General features: G+C 47.5%; 1 protein-coding gene and 1 long non-coding RNA gene across 15 annotated transcripts in view; one reads left to right on the top strand and one right to left on the bottom strand.

Moving 5' to 3' along the window:
• Window positions 1-3,140, top strand: part of AZIN2 (antizyme inhibitor 2) — a 31,131-nt gene extending 27,991 nt beyond the window's left edge. For 3 of the 14 annotated variants that reach the window (XM_081056041.1, XM_081056042.1, XM_081056037.1), the window contains 2 exons: window positions 403-501; window positions 918-3,140. In XM_081056041.1, coding sequence (XP_080912167.1) covers window positions 403-501; window positions 918-1,248 — 430 coding nt within the window. In that variant the 3' untranslated portion in view covers window positions 1,249-3,140. Of the gene's footprint in view, window positions 1-402; window positions 896-917 lie in introns of those variants that run through there. The other 11 variants (XM_081056046.1, XM_081056047.1, XM_081056043.1 and 8 more) reach the window with 9 other exon arrangements.
• A 9,355-nt stretch (window positions 3,141-12,495) lies between these two features.
• On the bottom strand, window positions 12,496-20,857 carry LOC308500582. Its single transcript, XR_013993751.1, has 4 exons — window positions 20,790-20,857; window positions 20,463-20,652; window positions 18,373-18,494; window positions 12,496-15,368 (listed from the first exon to the last, which is right to left on the bottom strand). It is a non-coding gene; the product is annotated as an uncharacterized lncRNA (long non-coding RNA).
• Between the last annotated feature and the right edge of the window lie 285 nt (window positions 20,858-21,142).

Genomic DNA, 21,142 nt, shown 5'->3' with positions numbered 1-21,142 from the left:
TGAAGAATGTGGGAATGAGAGAGTTGGGTTTGAATCCTCGTTCTACCACCTTGGGCAGCTCACCTCTCTCCGAATCTCAATTTCCTCATCAGTAAAATGGGGATGATAATGCTGCCCTTACAGGGTTTGGGGGAGGATACAATTAGATAATGTAAGTACAGTGCCTGGCACAATGTCTGGCACATAGTAAGTGCTCAATAAATGCGGGTTTCTTTCCTTGTTGTGGGGGTGAAGTATGAGAGTAGGGGAAGACGGGTCAGCAGGCCTTTCCCTCAGCTGGGCTCTGGGGCTCCGGTGAGAACTCTCTGCCAATGGGGCCAGGCCTTCTGGTGGAGGCGCTTCAGGAGTCCCCTGCCTGTGGGCTCCACGGTGGTGCCTCTAGTGCCCCTCTCTCACCTGCAGGGAAGCGCTGCGAGAGAAGCTGCTGCCTGCAGACCCCGACGAGGATCCTGAGGGCGTGTGCAAGCCTCTGTCCTGCGGCTGGGAGATCACAGACACTCGGTGCGTGGGCCCTGTCTTCACCCCAGCGAGCATCATGTGAGCGGGCCCGCGGCCCCCGCCCCACCCCGGGGAGAACCCCAGCGGGGCCTCAGAGATGCCTCTGGGAGAGGTGGGGGAGGCAGCACGCAGGGTACCCTCTGGCCAGGACTCTGGTGCTCGCCCTGCTGCTCCCACCCACCGTGCTCCACCTGTAGTGTTTCTGCCCTGTAAATAGGACCAGTTTTACACTCGCTGTAGTTCAAGTATGCAACATAAATCCTGTCCCTTCCAGCTGTGTCCGCATCCTCTGCAGCGCAAAGGGCCTGGTCAGCCAGGTGTGGGGCTGTTCTTGGGGTCTCCTGTGGTCTCCTTCACACCTCTGTAAATATGAAGCAAATAAAATAGTTAGGTTTTTTTTTTTTTTTTTTTTTTGATAGTCCAGGAGGACCCAGCAGTTCAATTCACAAAGTAGCCTGGGCTAATCTTCCTGCTCTACCCAGAGAACCCCATGGCCTCTGCCTCAGTCCTGACCTGGCTGCAGAGTGGGTGTCTCCCCTGGGCACCAGCTTCTCGGACTCATCTCTCTCCTCTCCTCAGGCCTCCATTCTTGGCATTGTGAGGAAGGGTGAGCTGTCGGGTTGCGGTGGGGTCAGAGTTGCCTCCCTTCAGCCCTGGAACTGTGTACAGCTCATGACTGAGAGGCACCTCTGTGTGAACCTAACATGCAGCCTAAGGCCTGATCCAAAGTGGGGGCAATTGAATATTTGACACAGCTTTGGAAATTCATACCCAAGATAAAGAGCAAAGAGATGGGTGTCAGGGAGGTTTTGAGGAGATGCTGCACCCTCACTCCTTGCAGGTCTACAAGGCAATGAGTAGTGTCAACATGTGGTGGTTGGTTTTGCTTGTTGAGGCAGTAACTGTTAGAACAGGATTGGCCATAGGGTATTGCCATGTCCAGTGCAAGGGCCCTGATGTTGCTGTCTCCTCACACTAGGGGCTCTGGTCACAACAGAGGCTCCTTCATACTGCTAAGGTCCCAGGCTATGCACCTACTTAGCAAAGGAGTTCAGATTTTCTAATTCCCCAGCTGCTATGGGTGACCCAAAAGGTTTTTTTCTGTAATTAAAAAAATTGAGATAGGGCCGGCCCGGTGGCGCAGGCGGTTAGAGCTCCGTGCTCCTAACTCCGAAGGCTGCCGGTTCGATTCCCACATGGGCCAGTGGGCTCTCAACAACAAAAAAAAAAAAAAAAAAAATTGAGATATAATTCATATACCTTAAAACTCACCCTTTCAAAGTATAGTATTCGATGGTTTTTAGTATATTCATAGTTTGTACAATCGTCACCACGGTCTAATTCTACAACATGTTCAACACCTCACGAAGTAACCTTGTACCCATCAACAGTCACTCCCCATTTCCCTGGCAACTACTAATCTACTTTCCATTTCTATGGATTTGCCTATTCTGGATATTTCATTTTAATTTTTAAAAATATTTTTATTAAAATGTAGCTAACATACAACATTATATTAGTTTCAAGTGTACACAATGATTCAACGTTTATAGACCTAAAGGAGTGATCACCATGAGAAGTCCAGCAACCGTCTGACACTGTACCACGCTGTCACAATGTTATTGACTGTGTTCCCTATGCTGTACATTACATCCCCATGACTTATTAGTTTTATACCTGGAAATTTGGATCACTCACTGCCCTACACCTTTCCTCTCCCCTTTTAACTTTTCAATTATAGTTGATATTCAATATTATTTGATATTAATTTCAGGGGTACAGCATAGTGGTAAGACATTTATATAATTTAAGAAGTGATCCCCCTGACTATTCTAGTCCCCACCTGGCACTATGCATAGTTATTACCATATCATTGATTATATTCCCTATGCTTTACACCCCCATGACTGTTTTGTAACTACCAGTTTGTACTTCTTAATCCCTTCACCTTTCTCACCCTGTCCCCTAACCCCCTCCCATCTATCACCCCTACAAATCTAATACCCATCTGACACCACACATAGTTATTAGAATATTAGACTATATCCCTTACACTATACCCTACATTCCATGACTACATTGTAACAACCAATTTGTAATTCTTAATCCCTTCCCCTTTATCACCCACACTCCCAAACCCCCTCCCATCTGGCAACCATCAAAATATTCTCTGTATCTATGAGTTTGTTTGTGATTTGTTTATTTTGTTCTTTAATTCCACATATAAGCAAAATCACATTGCATCTGTCTTTCTCTGTCTTACATACTCCACTCAGCACAGCGCCCTCCACGTCCATCCACGCTGCCACAGAAGACAAGAACCCATTCCATGGCCAAGCAATATTCCACTGTATACATGTACCACCTCCTCTTTATGCATTCTTTCATTGACGGACTCCCAGGCTGCCTCCACATCTTGGCCACTGTAAACAACGCTGCAATGAACATATGGCTGCACACGTCCCCTTGAAGTAGCGTTCTGGATTTCTTTGGATACATACCCAGAAGTGGGATGACTGGGTCCTTCTTTGTCTCTTGTTATAGCCTTTGTTTTAAAGTCTGTTTTGTCTGGTATAAGGATGGCTACCCAGCCTTTTCTTTGTTTGTTTCCATTTTCATGAAATATATTTTTCATCTCTTTACTTTCTGTCTGTGTGTGTGTCTTTCAATCTGAAGTGGTTCTCTTGTAGGCACGATATGTAAGGGTTTTGTTTTTTTTATCCATGTCCACAGCTCATGAGCAGATGTGGAGGGGGCTTACCCCAGTGAGTGGTATTTGCCCCAGTGGGCTCTGATGCCTGATGAGACCACCTTTTATGTGTGCCACTTGTGGGGCTAATTGGGGGGGTGCTCTGGTGTGGTCTGAATCCAACCTCCAAGTATGTTGGTTCTGGGGCCTCTTGGGAGGCGCTCTGGTACAGGCCTAAGTCACCCACTGCCTGTGACCAGCCGGATACTACTTGGTAGGAGCTACAAAGATCTGCAGTTTATCACTCCCTATGCTAAACCTGGAGGCATGTGGGAGAGGCCACACTGTGAACTGAGTACTGGGTTGGGGTAGCTCCGCACAAAGCCAGGACACCCTAAGGCCTGCTGCCTCCTGCCAACTCCCTTGAAGTTCAGACGCTGATAAAGCCTTGTGTGGTGTGCAAGTTGGGTGAGGCAGGGTCATAGGGAGTCATTAGAATGGAAAGAGTTGTGTTCACCAGGTTAAAGTAGATTTGGTTTGGTGCCAGTGCTGAGCCTGGAGCTACTCAGGAAAAGTCTCAGAGCACACTGAGGCTAGTCATCACCTGCCTGGGGCCTGTGGACTCCAATTGTTTTCCAAGAAAGAATGTGGGTGGGCTGGCTGCTTGCAGAGAAAGTGCCTCCAGCCTTGGGGGAGTTGGGTGAGGCGGAGTCCCAGTGAGTCAGTAGGGCAGAGCCCCAGACCAATCAGATTCAGATTTGGCCCTAAGAGTTGGGGGCGGGCTCAATACATTAAAGATGGCAGCCGCTTGCCAGGCTGCATGGGAGAAGGACCTCACACAGGAAAAATGGCAACTGTCCTCCAGCCCTGACCTTGAAACCACATTCCTCTGTCTGCCACCCATATGTCTCTGATACCTCCCGAGTTACTGTCCCTGCGCTGGAGCCCAAGGTGAGTGCCTGCGAGTGAGAGAGTCTGCGTGCGGGCCGTTTACGAGGATGTCTGGGTTTCCCACAGCCTTCCATCCACCTGGATGCCCAGAACTGGCTGTTTATCAGAGCCAGTTTTTGTGGGGGCTTCTCCTCCCAGCAGCAGTACTCTGGGCTGGGAAGACTGGTGTGCGGCTGCGGTCCCTCGCACCTCTCAGGGGATGAGGGAGGGGGTCGGAAACTCCGCAGCCGAGATATCTCTTCTGGATTTCAACTACCACATGGAGGTGTGGGGCTGGCTCATTTTGTCTCCACTTTTTCTACCAGTCTTGATGTGGCTTCGTCTTTATATCCTTAGTTATAAAACTTTGTTCAACTAGACTTCAGATGGTTCTTCAGATTGATTATTCTATAATTTAGTTGTAATTTTAATGTGTTCATGGAAGGAAGCAGGCACAGTGTTTACTCCACCATCTTGGATCTCCTCATGTCGATTGTTCATACATTCACTTGAGCTTCTCTCTGGCTAAGCCTAGTACATGTGTTTTTTCCACACCACAAAGCAATTCGCCAACACCAGCTAGGTGTCCTACAATTCAACTCAATTCTGACACTATCTACGTGACGATAGCTTCAGATCCCACAGGTTAAGGGCTCCATCCTCCACTCTCCACTTCAGGGGCCAATCGCCACGTCCAGGTTGTCACCTGTGCTTCTGACCAACTGGCTATAAATTAAGGTTCTATCAGCCCCCTTCTATCCAAGCTGTGGACATGGATAAAAAACAAAACCCTTACATATCGTGCCTAATTTGCTAGAGGGGCTCACAGGACTCAGAGAAACATTTTACTTACTAGATTACCAGTTTATTAAAAAAGGATAGAACTCAGGAACAGCCAGATGGGAGAGATACATAGGGCAAAGAGGTACGGAGAAATGGCGAGGAGCTTCCATTCTCTCTCAGCACATCACTCTCCCAGAACTTTCATGTGTTCACCAACCCAGACGCTCTGTGAACTGTCCTTTTGGGTTTTTTAATGGAGGCTTCATTACACACGTGTGATTGATTAAATCATTGACCATTGGTGATTGAACTCAGTCTCCAGCCCCTTTCCCCTCCCTGGAGTGTGGGACATAACAAAGGACACCTTTGTCACTCATTACTTAGGGAAGTCCAAGGATTTTAGGAGCTCTGTGTCAGGAATGGGGATGAAGACCAAAAATATATTTCTTAATATAAATCACAATATTACACCTGACCATTCTGTTTCAGTATCTCAGCTAATCCTGGTCATGCACATGGCTTTGAGGCCATCTAATGAGGAAATGTGTTGTGAGTAATCAAGGTGTTTGCCAAAAGCAGAGGTGTTTCCCTTTTCTAGGCTGGGCCTATAGATTGATACTTTGACAATAAATAGGCTGAAAGGTCAGGACACTAAGAGACCCAGAGAGCACTCAGAAAGTTATTCTACTGCCCATTTGTTCTTCACCCAAAACCATGTTTTATGTATTACCATGCTCGGTTCAGCCTTCTGACTGTATGACTATTTCTGAGACTTCTGTTTTGATGCCCAAGTAGATCTGGACTCACTCATGCTTTTTTCTTTTCTTTTTTTTTTTTTTTTTGGTGGTGGGGGCGGAAGAGGGCAAATAGATTTTTCTGCTGGGGCCCAGCATCTCCTTCCAAAGGCGGCAGGTGCCCTGCTGCGACAGCTGGCTGCAGTGAGATCCAGGTGTATCTCAGTACCTTGTCTGAGGCAGATTCACGGGGCAGAGCTCTCTGTGGCTTTTAAAGTGACAGCAGCTGGCACAGAGTTTGAACAGATTTCTCCCTGGAGCCTTTCAACTGTTTGATACACTTACTGCAAGAATGTGAAATTTACTTTTCTGAGAAAGATATACACAGCACTTGATGTGATTTACGTGAGAATAATAAACAGTCATTTCTTTTCAGTTATTTTCTTTGTTATTTTCTTTTTTTTTTTCCCAAAGAGAAAAAAAGCCCACATTAAACATGGAGAATGTTAATGGGCTTCAGGTCAGTAAAGGGGAATCTGATCAGAGGTCTCCTGGATTCCTGATTGCACTGACATTTGCCTTCTTTGAGCGCCTCCCTAAGCAATCCACTGACAGTGAACCCTCATGCCATTCTGGCTGCCCCGGAGTCACTGTCTTGTTGGCCTGTCACAGACCCATCCTGGCCTGGGACGTCACCTAAGTGAGATCCTCCTTCCAACACCACCTCGCCACCACCCACCTGAAGCTCCTGAAGCTCCTCCTGTGTGCTCACTCACTATGGGAGGGTAACAAAACTGCTACTGCCCCAGACCAAGCCACCATCCTCTGTCACTCAGGAGCTGAACCCCTTTTCCCCTTCCCCAGTCCACTGCACTCAGCAGCCAGATCCTGTCACTCCCACGATTCCCATTTCATCAAGATTAAAACGTAAAGTCCTGACCCAACTATCTCTCTGACTGCCTCTCTTCCTTCTTACTCGCCACTCCTAGGCAGCTCTGGCCCTATTAGGCCTACATGTACTATCCCATCTCTGGAATGATCTTCACAGGCTATCTGTGGGGCTCACTCACTTTACTCAGATTATGCTCAGGTGTTTTCTTTAGGAGGGGCCTTCTCTGATCACCCCGTTAGAAAACAGCACTTTCCAGTCTCTTCTCCCTTAACTGCTTTTCCTCTTCACAGCCCCTGTTAGCACTCGACATACTCCATAACATGTTTGTCTGTGTGTTGTCTGTCAGCCCCTGTAGAAGGTGAGCTCCGTGGCTGTGGGAACCTTATTTTTTTCACCGCTATGTTCTCACCACCTAGAACAAAGTAGGTGCTCAAACAGTGTATGCCACATGGACAAACGAATAAACATAGCACTTAACCTGTCGATCTGTTTAGCCATTTGTAATATGTGGCTGCTAAATATGAATTTACTTCCCTCAGAGGGTTATTCTGAGGATTAAATAAGAAAATGGTACAATGTCCTCAGCCCCGGGTCTTCAATAAGTGACCTTGAAAGGTCGCTCGTTGCGCATCTGTTGAACACTTCCTGTGGCCGTGCCCTGTGGTAGACGTGATGTGCAGATGAGTCCTGTGAGGGTCCTCCAGGAGCTCACAGTGCAGTGCACTCACAGAAGGCCCCGAATTCCAGCGCCCGGAGTTTGAATTCTGCAGCCGTATGGAGCCCCATGTGGTTCCGGAGCAGAAGCATGACAGGACCTTTGAGAAGACGATTGAAAGTGTATTCAAGAGGGGCACAGGGAGACCTGGTGGGCTGGTGGTAACATGTACTTCCTTCACCCGCAGCCTGGTTAGGGAGAGCCTGGCCAGGGAGCCTGACAGGGGTCCGAGGGACACAAGTTGTCATCTCTGCCCATCCCTGCTCAGGAGGGAGATGGTGGCTCTCTGGGTGGGTGTCTTCCCTCCCCTAGGAAACTTACCTGTCCAAGCCAGCTCATTCTGGCCATAAAGGGACCACAGGGGAGATAACAGGATGGCAGCTCCCACTCAACCCTTTGCTCCATTTTATTTTTTTCAGTATTTATTTATTTATTAGTTTCAGCTGTACAAAGCAATGTAATAGCTAGACATTTAAACACCTCATAAAGTGATAACCCACCTCCCAAGCTACTACGCCTCTGACATCTTATATAGCTGTTAAATATCGATTATCTTCCCTATGTTGCTCTCCACATCCCGTGTGAAAATCAGCTCTAATGCATCTTTTGGAGCAAAAATTAATATAAGACCAGGTCTTATTTTACTATAAGACTGGGTCAATATAATATAATAAATAATATAATATAATATAATATAATACCGGTCTTATATTAATTTTTGCTCCAAAAGATGCATTAGAGCTGATTGTCTCTGGCTAGGTCTTATTTTCGGGGAAACACGGGGTATGTGTGTGTGTGTGTGTATATATATATATATATATGTATATGTACATATATATTTAGTTATAGTTGACATTCAATATTATTCTACTTCAGCTCTTCAGGTGTATAGCACATTGGTCAGGCACCTTTGCTCCATTTTAAACCCTCTTCCAGTCACCTCTGGGATGAGCAGCTAAGAATGAATAAATTCAATCAGCAAAATTATTCCATATAGCCTCCTAGCAGTCAGAGGGATCTTTTCATGAAACATGAATCCAATCTTGTCAGTCTTCTGCTGAAAACTTTTCAGTTGATTCCCATTGTAATGCCAATAAAAGGTACATTGCCTGAGACCTCTGCTCACCTCTCCAGTCTTACCTCATGCTACTTTTTCTCACCATACTCCAGCCTATTGGCCTCTTTTCAGTTCCTCACATTTTTCCAGCTCCTTCCTGACTCCAGACCTTTGCCCTTACTGTTCTCTTGGCCTAAATAGCTCTTCTTCCAGCTTCTCCAGGGCTGGCTCATTCTCATTGTAAAGGTCACTTTACATGTCGCCTTCTGAGGAAAGGCCTTTTCTGAACACTATTTGAAGTGGCTCCCCATCTAGTTATGTGGAGTCACATTTAAGAGAAATTAAAGATTCTAAAGATAATATTTCAGGCAAGATACACATTGTCAAAAGTATCATTAAAAATTCCTTAGAGCTATGTTGAAGGTAGTACATCACTCCCTTCTTGGTGTTCCTCTAACATGCCAAGCACATTTCCTTACAAACCCAAACACCCTCATGATCTTTCCCCCTCACCCCTACAGGTCTTTGCTCAAATGTCACCTCAGTGAGGACTTTCTGACCATTCTCTTTAAAACTGTAACTTCCCCACTCCCATCCCAGCATTCCTTAATCCCCTTAGTAGCCTTACTTTTTTCTCTCCATAGACTACCTTCTGACATACACTTTATTTAGAATTAAGCTCTTAAGGGCACACATGTGTTTACTGCTGTGTTCCCAGTGCCTAATTACCACCCTACACATAGATGTTCAATAAATAACAGTTGAATGAATTGTTCAATTCTCAGCATGGGTATCTCTTCCTTTTGTCTTACTCTATGCTGTGGTTTGGTATTGCTTCTCTGAGCTTTCATAGCATCCTGCATTTACCCACGTTAAAGAACTGTTGATCACAGTGTATTCTACTTTTTCTACTTGTCTTCCTGCAAATTGGTTAATTTAAAAAAAAAAAGGGGGGGAGTTTCTCCTACTTGCCAGTGCCATGTGGAGCCTAGGTTTGTGCTTGGCACAAAGTGTTTAGTGTTTTGAAACTAGTCTTGGAGGGTGAGGGGTACCCCTGAATCCTGAGGGGTGGATATCTGGCCCCTTCTGCTCAGCTTCTGAACAGCAGCCTAGTGCCTGCAGAGGGCGGACCACTGGCTGGAATGGGCTGTGGTCCCTGCAGGCCACCTCAGGGTTACCCCGAGGAAGAGTGCAGGTCCACATACTCCTGAGTCACAGGTGGGGAGGTACATAGGATGTTTCAGTAGCTCTTTCTGCTCTTCCACTCAGCTGGGTGACTGTGGCCTAGGACTATCAGATAAAGTACAGGCCACCTAGTTAATTCTGAATTCAGATAAACGATGGCTAATCTTTTAGTAAACGCATATCCCATGCAACATTTGGGATATACTTACTCTACACCATTGCTGTTCACCTGAAATTCAATTTTAACGAGGCACCCTGACTGTTATTTACTAAATCTGGCAACCCTACCCAGCAAGTCTCTGTCTCCCTCCGGGTTTTGTTTTCCCCATCTGTGGCCTGGGGATATGGTTCTGGGAGGCTGGCCCCAGGGACTCCTCAGGCGGAGCCCAACTCCCCAAGGGGCCGTCCCTCTGCTCCGAGGAGCTGTGTGCAAGCGCTCTGGTCTCCACGAGTGAATAGAGCGAGCGTCTTCCTCTAAGAGCTCAGTGTTTTAATTTGGAAAAACGATGCTCTTCACCACTGCATCGTGGACCCTCGATGATGCGCTTCCAAGCCCCCGAAGCCTGCGATCACTCCCCGCAGACTCCCGGGAGGATTCCCGGTGGCTTGGCTTCGGTGTCCCAGATGCGTGCAGGTTTCGAGCCACGAGCGCTCGCGCCCTCTGCCGGCCCGGAGGAGGGTCTGCCTCCACCAAACAGCCAGAAATGACAGCGGAAACCGTAGGTACAACGACCCAGACGCAGCTCCCAGTCTCCACCCGTTGAAAACCGGGACACCCACGGGAAAGTGGTGAGCCCAGGACGCAGGCGACGTGGAAAGGGGGCGACCCGGCCCCCTGCTCAGCTAGAAAGGCCGGAAGTCACCCTGGAGGTGGGCTCCTTGCCTACAAGCTACTTCGGCTTCCACTTAGCAAGAGCATCTTAGGGTAAAGGACCCAGGACTGTGTGGATCTAGGGGGCTCGTCTCTGGTGGCCTCTTCACCCATCCATGTCATACCGGAGAGGACACACCGGACGTGTTCACGCAGGAAATCAGGGGCTTTGAGCGAGTTCTGGACTTGGAGGCCAAGGTGTACGTACTCAAATAGAGTACTGACTGCGTGCCATGCCCTGCCCTTGCCCTTCACTCGAATTAGATCACTTAATCCACACAGGTCTGTGAAGTGGATGGTATGACACAGATTCCCACCCATCCCTGCCTGTGTTGGAATCCTGATTCTGCCAGTCGCTACCCATATTTCCTGCTGCAACACTCTGTGCCAGTTTCTGTGTCTGTGAAATGCAATAATAGTGCCTACCTCATACTATTGTTCTAAGGATGAAATACACATATTTACAGAGGTTAGAACGGTACCTTATACACGATAGCCATAGTAACCACTTAAATATTTCCATTTACAAATGAGGAAACAGGCTTAAATATGAAGTAATTTGCGTAGATAGTAACCAGTGGAGGCAGGTTGCATCTTTGGTTGCCAGAGAGAAAGGGGAAGATATTTGGAATGGGGTGGAGCGGAGGAGATGCAAAAAAGTGTGTAGGTGGGAAATAGTGCAGTAGGTAGTCGCATAGCTGAAACCTGCAGTTGGGGAGAGCAACCTTGAGTCACATTCCTCAGCCAATAAGACAATGAATGGATAGAACCATAATTGCAGAAGAGATCAGTGAGCCCAGGGAAAATTACTAAACTCACCTTTGCATATTAGTTAAAAGAGCTGTCCTATAGTTAACTTTTCCTCATTATCATAGCAAAACAACCCTAATACACCCCTAGGTGGAGATTTAAGATGCTAATGAGACATGCAATGTATGAAGTGGCATGTAGGTACACTGCAGAGGCACAGGGAAGGACCCACCTCACATACTTTGGGGGAGGGAGAGTGGAAAGGGTAAACGGTGACCCCTAACCCCAAGAGCCCATAAAACAGCTGTGCCTGGAAACCCGGGGAGCCACATCCATTCTTTTCCGGAGTGCACTACCTTGGTGCATCAAATTTTCGCTTTAAAAAACCTCTCTCTCTGCAAAAATGCCTCAGCCACTCTCTTGATTTCTATCCTGAGAGGGGCAAGTACCCCTGCGCCTGTAACAATAACTTTAGAGGGGAGGAGGCAAGGATGATAATTAGGTGTGTTGGGTCAGCTCCCTAAGCATCTCGACTTCAACTGCTTCTCAATATCCCTGCCACTGCTGACGTCCATCCTCATCATCATCTCTCATCTCTCATTTGGATGACTTCACCTCCTCCTAACTGATCTCCCCGACTCTAGTCTCAACTTCTATTCAGTCCATTCTTTAAGTGAAAGTCAGAGTGATCTTCCTAAAATGAAATTTTTATCATGTTACTTCCTGGCTTGAATCTCTTCAGGGTATGCTCACTTTTTTCCAGAATGAGGCCATGACTTTTTAGCCAGGGCCCCCACAACCCTGAGGGTCTAAACCTGTGCTATTATATTTGCCACCAGCTTATGTGACTATGGAGCACTTGAAATGTGGCTAGTATGACCTAAAATTTGCTATAAGTGTAAAATACACCCTAGATTTCAAAGATACAGTTCAAGGAGAATCTTGTAAAATATCACACTAACAATTTTTAATATTGACTACACACTGAAATCATAATATTTTGTATATGTTGGGTGAAATAAAATACATTAAAATTAATTTCACTAATTTCTTTTTACTGTTTAAAATGTGGCCACTAGAAGATGTGAAATTATATATGTGGTTCACATTATACTTATATTGGACCATGCTGATTTTTTTTTTTAATTAATTTTATTGGGGTGACAATTGTTAGTAAATTTACATAGATTTCAGGTGTACAATTCTGTATTACATCGTCTATAAATCCCATTGTGTGTTCACCACCCAGAGTCAGTTCTCCTTCCATCACCATATATTTGATCCCCTTTACCCTCATCACCCACCCCCCACCCCCTTACCCTCTGGTAACCACTAAATTATTGTCTGTGTCTATGAGTTTTTGTTTCTCATTTGTTTGTCTTGTTCTTTTTGGTTTATATACCACATATCAGTGAAATCATAGGGTTCTCTGCTTTTTCTGTCTGACTTATTTCACTTAGCATTATTCTCTCGAGATCCATCCATGTTGTCACAAATGCTCCTATATCATCTTTCCTTAACGCCGAATAGTATTCCATTGTGTATATGTACCACAACTTCTTTATCCATTCATCTATCGAAGGACATTTTGGTTGTTTCCATGTCTTGGCCACCGTAAACAAAGCTGCAATGAACATTGGCGTACACGTGTCTCTATAGAGAAATGCTTTTATATTTTTGGGGTAGATACCCAGGAGAGCGATTGCTGGGTCATATGGTAATTCTATTCGTAATTTCTTGAGGAACCTCCACACTGCCTTCCATAGCAGCTGCACCAGTCTGCATTCCCACCAACAGTGTATGAGAGTTCCTTTTTCTCCACAGCCTCTCCAACACTTGTTACTATTTGTTTTGTTGATGAAAGCCATTCTGACTGGGGTGAGGTGATATCTCATTGTGGTTTTCATTTGCATTTCTCTGATGATTAGCGATGTTGAGCATTTTTTCATATGTCTATTTGCCATTTGTATATCCTCTTTGGAGAAATGTCTCTTCAGGTCCTCTGTCCATTTTTCAATTGGGTTGTTTGTTTTTTTGTTGTTGAGTTTCATGAGTTCCTTGTATATTTTGGATATTATCCCCTTATCAGAGGAACTGTTTGCGAAAATCTTCTCCCATTCAGTTGGTTGCCTCATTATTTTGTCAATAGTTTCTTTTGCTGTGCAGAAGCTTTTCAGTTTCATATAATCCCATTTGTTTATTTTAGTTTTTACTTCCATTGCCTTTGGAGTCAAATTCATAAAATGCTCTTTGAACCCAAGGTCCATAAGTTTAGTACCTATGTTTTCTTCAATGCAGTTTATTGTGTCAGGACCATGCTGATTTAAGCTGTATGCACTGCCAACTTCATCTCTCCATTCCTGTAATTTTAGTTAAAGTTTTTTCCGAAAGTAACAGAAATTGACTTTGAAGGAAAATCAAAATTAGAAGTTTGCGGGATTGATTGTAAGGGCCTTCTGAATCAAAGGAATTGTTGATTAACCAGTCTTGGGTTCTCAGCAGGAGAGATTCATAGACATTAATGTGACTTGGTTCCATTTCTGGGTCTTACGTTCCATATTTCAAATTCCTAGGAAGAGAGAATCTGACGAGGTCGGTTTAAATCAGGTGTGTCTACTCCTGGATCAATCCACTATGGCTATGGGAAAAAGGATTCATTGTGTGCGGCCTAGCGCACATTTTCTACCCCTACCCTCTAGCCACTATGTTCCTAAACGGCAACATAAGCTCTCTACCCCAAGAAGTCAGCAAACTCTTTCTATCAAGGGCCAGGTAGTTTTATGCTTTGCAAGCCACAGCGTTTCTGTCACAACTATTTCAGCCTACTGTGTAGAGTGAAAGCAGCCAGAGACAATACATAAGTGAATGTATTTACTTATGTATTGACATAACTATGTTTCAATAAAACTTTATAAAACCAGGAGATGGGCCATAGTTTACACTGTACTTACTGTTCCCTCTGACTGTACTATCTTTCGCACCTTCCTTTCAGCAAGTTCCTAGTCATCCTTCAGGTCTCTGTTTAGATGCTACTTCTTGGAAGCTTTCCTTAACCATCCTCTCCTGGCTGTTTAGTGGCCTCTCCTTTATGCTGCACAGACTCCTGTACCCCATGCAAGTTCTTCTCATACTCTGTCGTCATTATTCTGTTTCAGCCACTAGGTTGCTAGTATGGATCTCATTTGTTGTTATAAAGCCACCTGGCATGCCTGGCACAGGGTACACACTTGAGTATCGTTGGATGAGTGGAATAAGCTGTTAATCTGTGGCTGGCAGACAGAGCAGATGTCTTGAGATCTTAGGGCAGTGGTGAAAATTCTGGGCTTTTGTATTAGCTGTGAGACCCATTGCCTCACTTTGTTGCCCATCTGAATCCCAGAGCTCAGGCAGCAGATAATGGAGAAGGGAGGCTCTAGGCTGGGCAGGGCTCCAGGGCCTTTGCAGTTTCCATGCCAGCCAAGCTTTGCCTGTCAGGGGCTTTAGGGTTGTGTTCCTCACTAGAACATATAATAATACACTGAAACTCCATGAGCTCGGGAAAGCGTAGGCAATGGGAGTGTTTTCAGATATGAGAAGTGGAAAATTCTAAGGACTGCAAGTCCTGGATAATGTGATACTCGTAGCCACACCCCAACTGGAGTGAAACCAGGAGTGCTTTCATCCAGTCCCTGGAGGAGGATATCTTGCTTCTTAGTAACGTTCCCTGTGGAGGCCCCACCTGGCTGGAGAGGGTGGTTCCAGGGAAGTGTGGTGGACAGTGTGTGTCCAAAGGTAGCCTTGGTCCATAGTCACTCAGGCCACAGTTACAGGGGCCGCAGAATGGGCTTCCTTGACCCAAGGCATTGCTGAGTTAACGTCCAGTAGAATGTGGACAAACGTACAGAAGACTCTGAGGTCGCATAACGGAGTTGTGTCCTCTGCGAGGCTTTTTCCAGCTCAGCACATCATCCCTTGTTGCCTCAAGAGAGTAAGGAGAATTTCTCCTTTGACTTAAGGGTTACGTGTCACCTTTGGGCAATACAGATGTGATAGGGCTTTCCCCAAGCGTTGTGCACAAGGACAGTAAGAGTAAAACAGAAACGGAACTCGCTGTCCTTGTGGTCCTTGAGTGGCTTACCTGGATGCCTCACGGGGATTGCGGGCTGGGGTAGGTGACCCGAGACCACCAGCGGCTTGTCTTCCATACGATGCAGCTGACAACCAGCAGTGTGGACGAGGGGAGCAGAGCTGGAATGATGATGGCCATAGCCTGCAAAGCCCACGTCTGGTGAAGGGATGGAGGTGTCAGGGCAGGGGTAGTGGACTGCTTCCCTGGGGCAGGTTGTGCCCCTGCCCTCAGCAGCCATGGCCCACACCACATCGGGGTTCCAGGTCTAGAGGGGGCATGGGGACGTGGTGCAGGGCAAGAACGGATTTGGAGGCAAAATTGAGTGACCGTAGGCAAGTGGCCAATAGTTCTCCGCCCCGTGCCCCAGTGTTTGGCACTTAGAAGTGTTTGGTGCATGGGAGAGAAGTGATACTAATAACAACAGGTGCCTTACATGCCTGTCTTATCCAACCTGGCAGGCTGCCTCTGCGATGACCGCTTATCAGATGGAGAAGGAGGTACAGTGGCTGGCTTGTCTAAGGTGAAAAAGTTAGTAAGGGGCATCGGCAGGATGTGAAACCAGGTCTGCATGCTGCCAGGCTTCATGCTGTCCACGTACGTCCTGAACACTCACCGTGGGTCAGGCATGTGGCCCAGCCCAGTAAGACAACGCCTGGCACATGATAGTCACGCCATCATTTCTAGCTGTCATTAGGTATTACAATTAGGTTGACTCATTTGGTCCTCATAGCAACTCCGCAAGGGTAGATATTATTGTTATTTTTATTTTCCAGATGGGAAAACTGAGGCTAGTGAGGTAAAGTGTCTTGCCTGAGATCACCTGGCTGGGAAGTAGTCAAGGCCAAGATTCAAACCCAGGCTGACTTCCCTTTTCCCCTGTCAGCTAAGGTGCTTAGGGAGCAGAAAAATCCAATACTACTGTCTCGGTTTATTCATCTGAAGAATGGGAAGATGTCCTTTGTGAAGGAATAAACAGAGGAACTGGAAAGAGCTGTCTTATGGAAAGGAAGAGTATTGTCTGGGGGGCTCAGAGGTCAGAGCTAGGACCAGTCAGGTCACAAGAGGATCCTCCTAATCATTATTGTCCGGTTGTAGGATGGGATGCAGAGCTAATGGGCTCCCTGCCATCAAACATGTTTACCCAGGGATACAGTGCTGTAGAGACTATAAAAACCAAATACCAAGGGTTCTGCTGGTACTAGTGGCAACATGGGGCCTCTGGGTCTCGTTCCACGGAACTGCCAGCTTGCTGTGCCTGTCCTCTCTGAAACGGGCGCGAGGCTAAGCAATACAGCTGTGGAATAGCCCCCAGCGCTCCTGGGAGGATTCCCTGGCTTCTCACTTCTGCCCTCTTTCACTTGTCCTTTCACTCCACCCCTGAAGGTGCTTTAGCCTCATCAGCCTTTCAGCCTTCTCCATAGACTCCCTGCCTCCAGCTTTGCTCTGTCCCATACAAATATGACCACACCCCCTCCCTGCCTGAACCTTGTCGTGGCTCCCCATTGCCCTCAGGTGGCCCACGGCATGGCATGGCCTGGTCCTGCTTTCCTCTCCCACTTCATCACTCTGCACCCCTGCCTCACATTTGACCCTCAGCCACATGACTGCATTTCCGGCCTCCTATCCCTTGCAAATGCTTTTCGCCCTCCCTGAAACACTTTGCCTGATTCTTACTCACCTGACAGGTCTCAGCTTCAGCACTCCCTCCTCCAGACAGCCCCTGTTCTCTGAATTCCTGTGACACCCCTGCTGTCCTAGCCTCGCCTGCAGCACATGTGCTGGGATTGCCTGGTTACTGTCAACTCCTGGATAGGCACCTGGGGTGCACCTGTCATTGCTTATCTGAGCGCTAGTCCGTAGTAGGCACTCAGTAGGGATTTGTGGGTCAGACATTAAATAAGGGAGTGGAGAGACAGTAGGGCTGTCTTGGAGGAGAGTGAAGAAGAAGGGGGGTTCCTGTGGCCCAGTCCTCCCCTACTCTACAGGAAATGTCACCTTTTCTTCCAGTGGGACTTGCCCAAAGTCAACACTTCTCTGGACTGAGCTGGGGGAGGGTGGTCCAGGCTGGGCTGAACAAACACAGGCTTCCCCACTCGACCTCCCTGCCCTGTTCCGTTTGGGGTGCTTGACTCTAGCCCAAGGGCTGTTTCTGGTTCACCAGCTTCCCTCTTTGAAAACTAGCCAGGGCTCTGCCATCAACTTACTATGTGACCTTGAGGAATTCATCTCCCTTCTCTGGCCTCTGTTTCTTCAAGGGAAGAATGATCCCTGTACACATGACAGAGTGGTATGGGGAGGGGAGGATAATAAGGAGCACGGGTTTGGGAGTCACAGCTTCGGGGTCCAGCCTGAGCTCTACCGCTTAATTGGAAAATCATCTTAACTCTCCGGACTTAGTGTTTTTATCTGTAAAACGGATAAAAGTGGTACATTCTTTTGTTGTGAGGATTAAATGAGATAATAGCTAATAATGATAATCATGTTATTAGGTTGGTGCAAAAGTAATTGTGGTTTAAAAGGTTAAAAATAATTGCAAAAAACGCAATTACTTTTGCACCAACCAATAATAATGCCTCAAACAAGGCCTGGTACACAATTTAATTCAACAAATCATAAAGATTTCAGGGACTTTGAGAGAAAAGAGAGCATTTGAAAACATGGGTTCAAATTGGGTTATAGAACCAGAGCTGGGAAGGTGTCTTAGAACCATGTGATATATTGGGGAGGAGACTGCGACACCCCCCTGACACACACACCCCAGAGTGGAGAAGGATCTTGCTCAAGATCACACTTAATTCCACACTATTTGACTAGAAAATTCCTGGGGCAGAGCACCTGATTGAGCTGGGAAGTTTGGTATTTGCTTTGGGAACCAGAAAACTTTCAAGTAGCGCAGCCCTCTCCCCTGCCTCCGCTTCTACAGACCTGCCCACCCATTCCTTCCTCAGTCCCATCAGTGTGAGGGAAAGCTGGCTAAAGTACAAGGGCAAGTGGCACTTGCCTGCCCCACCAACTGGAGTCCAGGAGCCCTCCACCGCTTCAAGGTCAGGGCCACTCAATCCCCTACCTCCCTCTCATTCTAGGTCTTGGGTTGGCAGCAGGATCAGAGGAGCCCAGGGTCCAGGAAAGTGGCAGAGGGAAGGGTCAGGTGTCTACTTACTGCACCGGTGAGCATCAGTGGAGAAGTTACAGGGGGGCTGTGTGCCCATCAGTGTGGTGTCGGGGCCTCGGCTCAGGAGTGGTCAAGGTGGCAGGTGCTCAGGCCTCCTGGGCATTCTCTTTCTGAGAGGGAGGGGGCAGACCAAGGTCACACCTGGGAGCAACGGGGTCTAGCCAACTGCTGCAGCAGGCTCCCTACTCAGAATGGGGGTCAGGAAAAGCAGGCTTCTAGGTGGGCCCCAAGGTCAAGGACCCCTTATCCTACTAAACTGATACTTTGAAAGACTATTTAACAACAGGGGGGAGTGCTCACAATCTGTTATTAAGTGTCAGAACACCCCCCCTCAAAAAAAAACAACAACAACCCGAATACGCTGCAGAATGATAGGGGACTGTGTTCCCATTTTTGTAAATAAACATACTTATACAAGGGAAAAAGACTGTGAACCTTATCACCAAAACGCTATCAGTGGTTATCTCGGAATGGTGGCTGATGGGTGATTTTTACTTTGTGCGTCTTGACTGTGTTTTCCAAATTTTCCACAATGAGTATGTTATAAGAAAACAACATGTTTTAAATGAACAAGATTTTTGACCAATACTTCCTTTTGTAGGGCTTTATTCCACAGAACACATAGAAAGATGAAAAATGATCATATTTTTGTAAAAGAAAATTCTGTTTCTGTATAAGCAAAAATGCCTGGAAGGATCTGCACCAGATCTGTTAATAGCTGTTGACTTCTGGGGCTGGTGAGGGAACTTTCTGCGGTATTTTTACATTTATTTGAACATTTTTACAATAAGCCGCAAGTTATTTTATATTTTTTTAAAAAGGCAAACAAACAACTTTCCTAGGCTTTGCCAGCTCCCTGGTTTGCCCGGTGCAGACTCGGCTGGGGGTGGTCAGTGGGCTCACCCAGGGGGCTCAGCTTCCATTTAAGCATCTTTAGGGAGGGGCTATCTCTAGTCTCTAAGACCCCTCCCAACCTGGAGACGAGGTGGTTTCATGATTCCAGCTTTGACACTACCTCCAGCCAGCAAACATTTTCTGAGGCTCTCTCTGTACCCAGTGGGCAGAGCTGGGGGGCATGATCCCTGCTTCAAGATTCTCATGGTCCAGTGGTAGTGGGAGACCAGCGTGCTGCAGGAGCCCAGAGCACTGAGTTCTGCTGGACCTGAACGACTGGGACAGCTTTGCCTTGAGTGGGACGTGAAGGATGAGTACAATTTCAATAGGAAGAAAAGGAGGGCAAGGGCATTCTAGGCAGTGAGTAAGTGTACAAAAGCAGAGCTGTTAAGGACCAAAATCTGCTTAGAACTCTCCATTTGGGATCCCATATTCTTGAATACTCTGGTTCTAGCATTATATGCACAGCTTTTCCGCCTCCACAGGAAGCCTGTGGAAACGTAAAAGGGCTGTGTTGTGTTGCCATTGGCCTGTATCCGGGTGTTGGTGAGGAGTGAGGGCTGAAGGCTGGGTCAAGAGTAAAACTTGGATTGGCTCTGCACATGGGAGGCACCGTGATTCCTAACTGGGTATGTGACCACACAGGAACAGCTGCTGTAGTGCTGCCTGCATGGAGTCGTAAGAAGTCCCCTCTTGTTCCCTATCCCCTCTACAATCTTTCCCCCGCCTGCTTGGAGTGGTGCCTGAAATCCCACCACTAGCCACTCTTTTGGAGTGGCTCCTATTATAAATGTGCATAAGTAGAAGAGGGGGGCGCATCTCAAACCTTAAGCCAGTTACCCTGAGGAACACAAAAGGATAAGTTTTGATGGAGGAACAGAAGGGATAAAGGAGGGCATTTCAGAAGTGTGACAGAAAAAGAGGGAGGGTGAAGGGGGTGGGTATTGTTGGGCAAATTCCAAGAGGCTGCCTCCATCGAGAACCTTAGAACCAGGGGTTGCCCCATAGCCCAGGGCCACCCTTCCCTCTCGCTAAACCAACGAGGAATAGACACCCACAAGGCGGAGATGGAGGCAGCCGTCCAGGGTCATTGGTGAGTCAATGACAGAGCCAGGGCCCACACAGGTTTAGCAAGGTTCACCCAGGTCTTGGCCCATAGCCCCACTCCTGTGAGATACACACACCTCTAGCCAGTCTCTGCTTTTCCTGGGACCTCCTGGAGCACTTATCTGCATCTCCCTTCTCCTAGTGGCAGGAGCAGAGCTGCTGGGATCCAGGACCTGGCTCCTGCCTTGTAGACCTGGCAGTTTGCTCAGGCAGGGGCTTCAGCCTGGGGTTTGCAGTGAGCAGAGGAAGCATGCCCAGGGGCTCAGCCTACAGGGAGTGAGGGGGAAAAAGCCCCCTCTCTGAGAAAAAAAGATTCCCACATCCCCAAACCACTCCCGGTCCCCGGGCTGTGCCATTGAATCAGGGGAGCCCTTTGGGCCATCATTCCTGATGCCCTCACTTACCTTCAACTCCCTGTGGCTCTCGCAGCTGCCTGGGTGGCTTTGTCCTTGCTGTGGCTGGTGCTGGCTCTGGACCCTGTTGCCAGCAAGGAAGGTATCACGTGTGGGCACGCACCAACTGGCTGTGTCCTAGAGGAGGGGCCATTGGCGTCCAGGCCAATTCTCCCTTCTCTCTGGGGAGGAGGACAGAGGAAGGCACCCAGCTCTTGGTGCCTGGTGCTGTGGGGGCCCTGGCCACTCCCTTTCTCCTGCTCAGACTCCAGGTTCCCAGGGGCTGGGAGGAGGCACCAGAATCCACAGGGGGGAGATTAAATGTGAGAAAAGAGCAGATGCCTGGGAGTCGGGAGACCTGGGTT

This window comes from Rhinolophus hipposideros, assembly GCF_964194185.1.
Source record: "Rhinolophus hipposideros genome assembly, chromosome: 8".
In the NCBI taxonomy this organism is placed as follows: Eukaryota; Metazoa; Chordata; class Mammalia; order Chiroptera; family Rhinolophidae; genus Rhinolophus; species Rhinolophus hipposideros.
The sequence above is the reverse complement of the archived record's forward strand: the minus strand, read 5'-3'. Positions and strand labels throughout refer to the sequence as shown.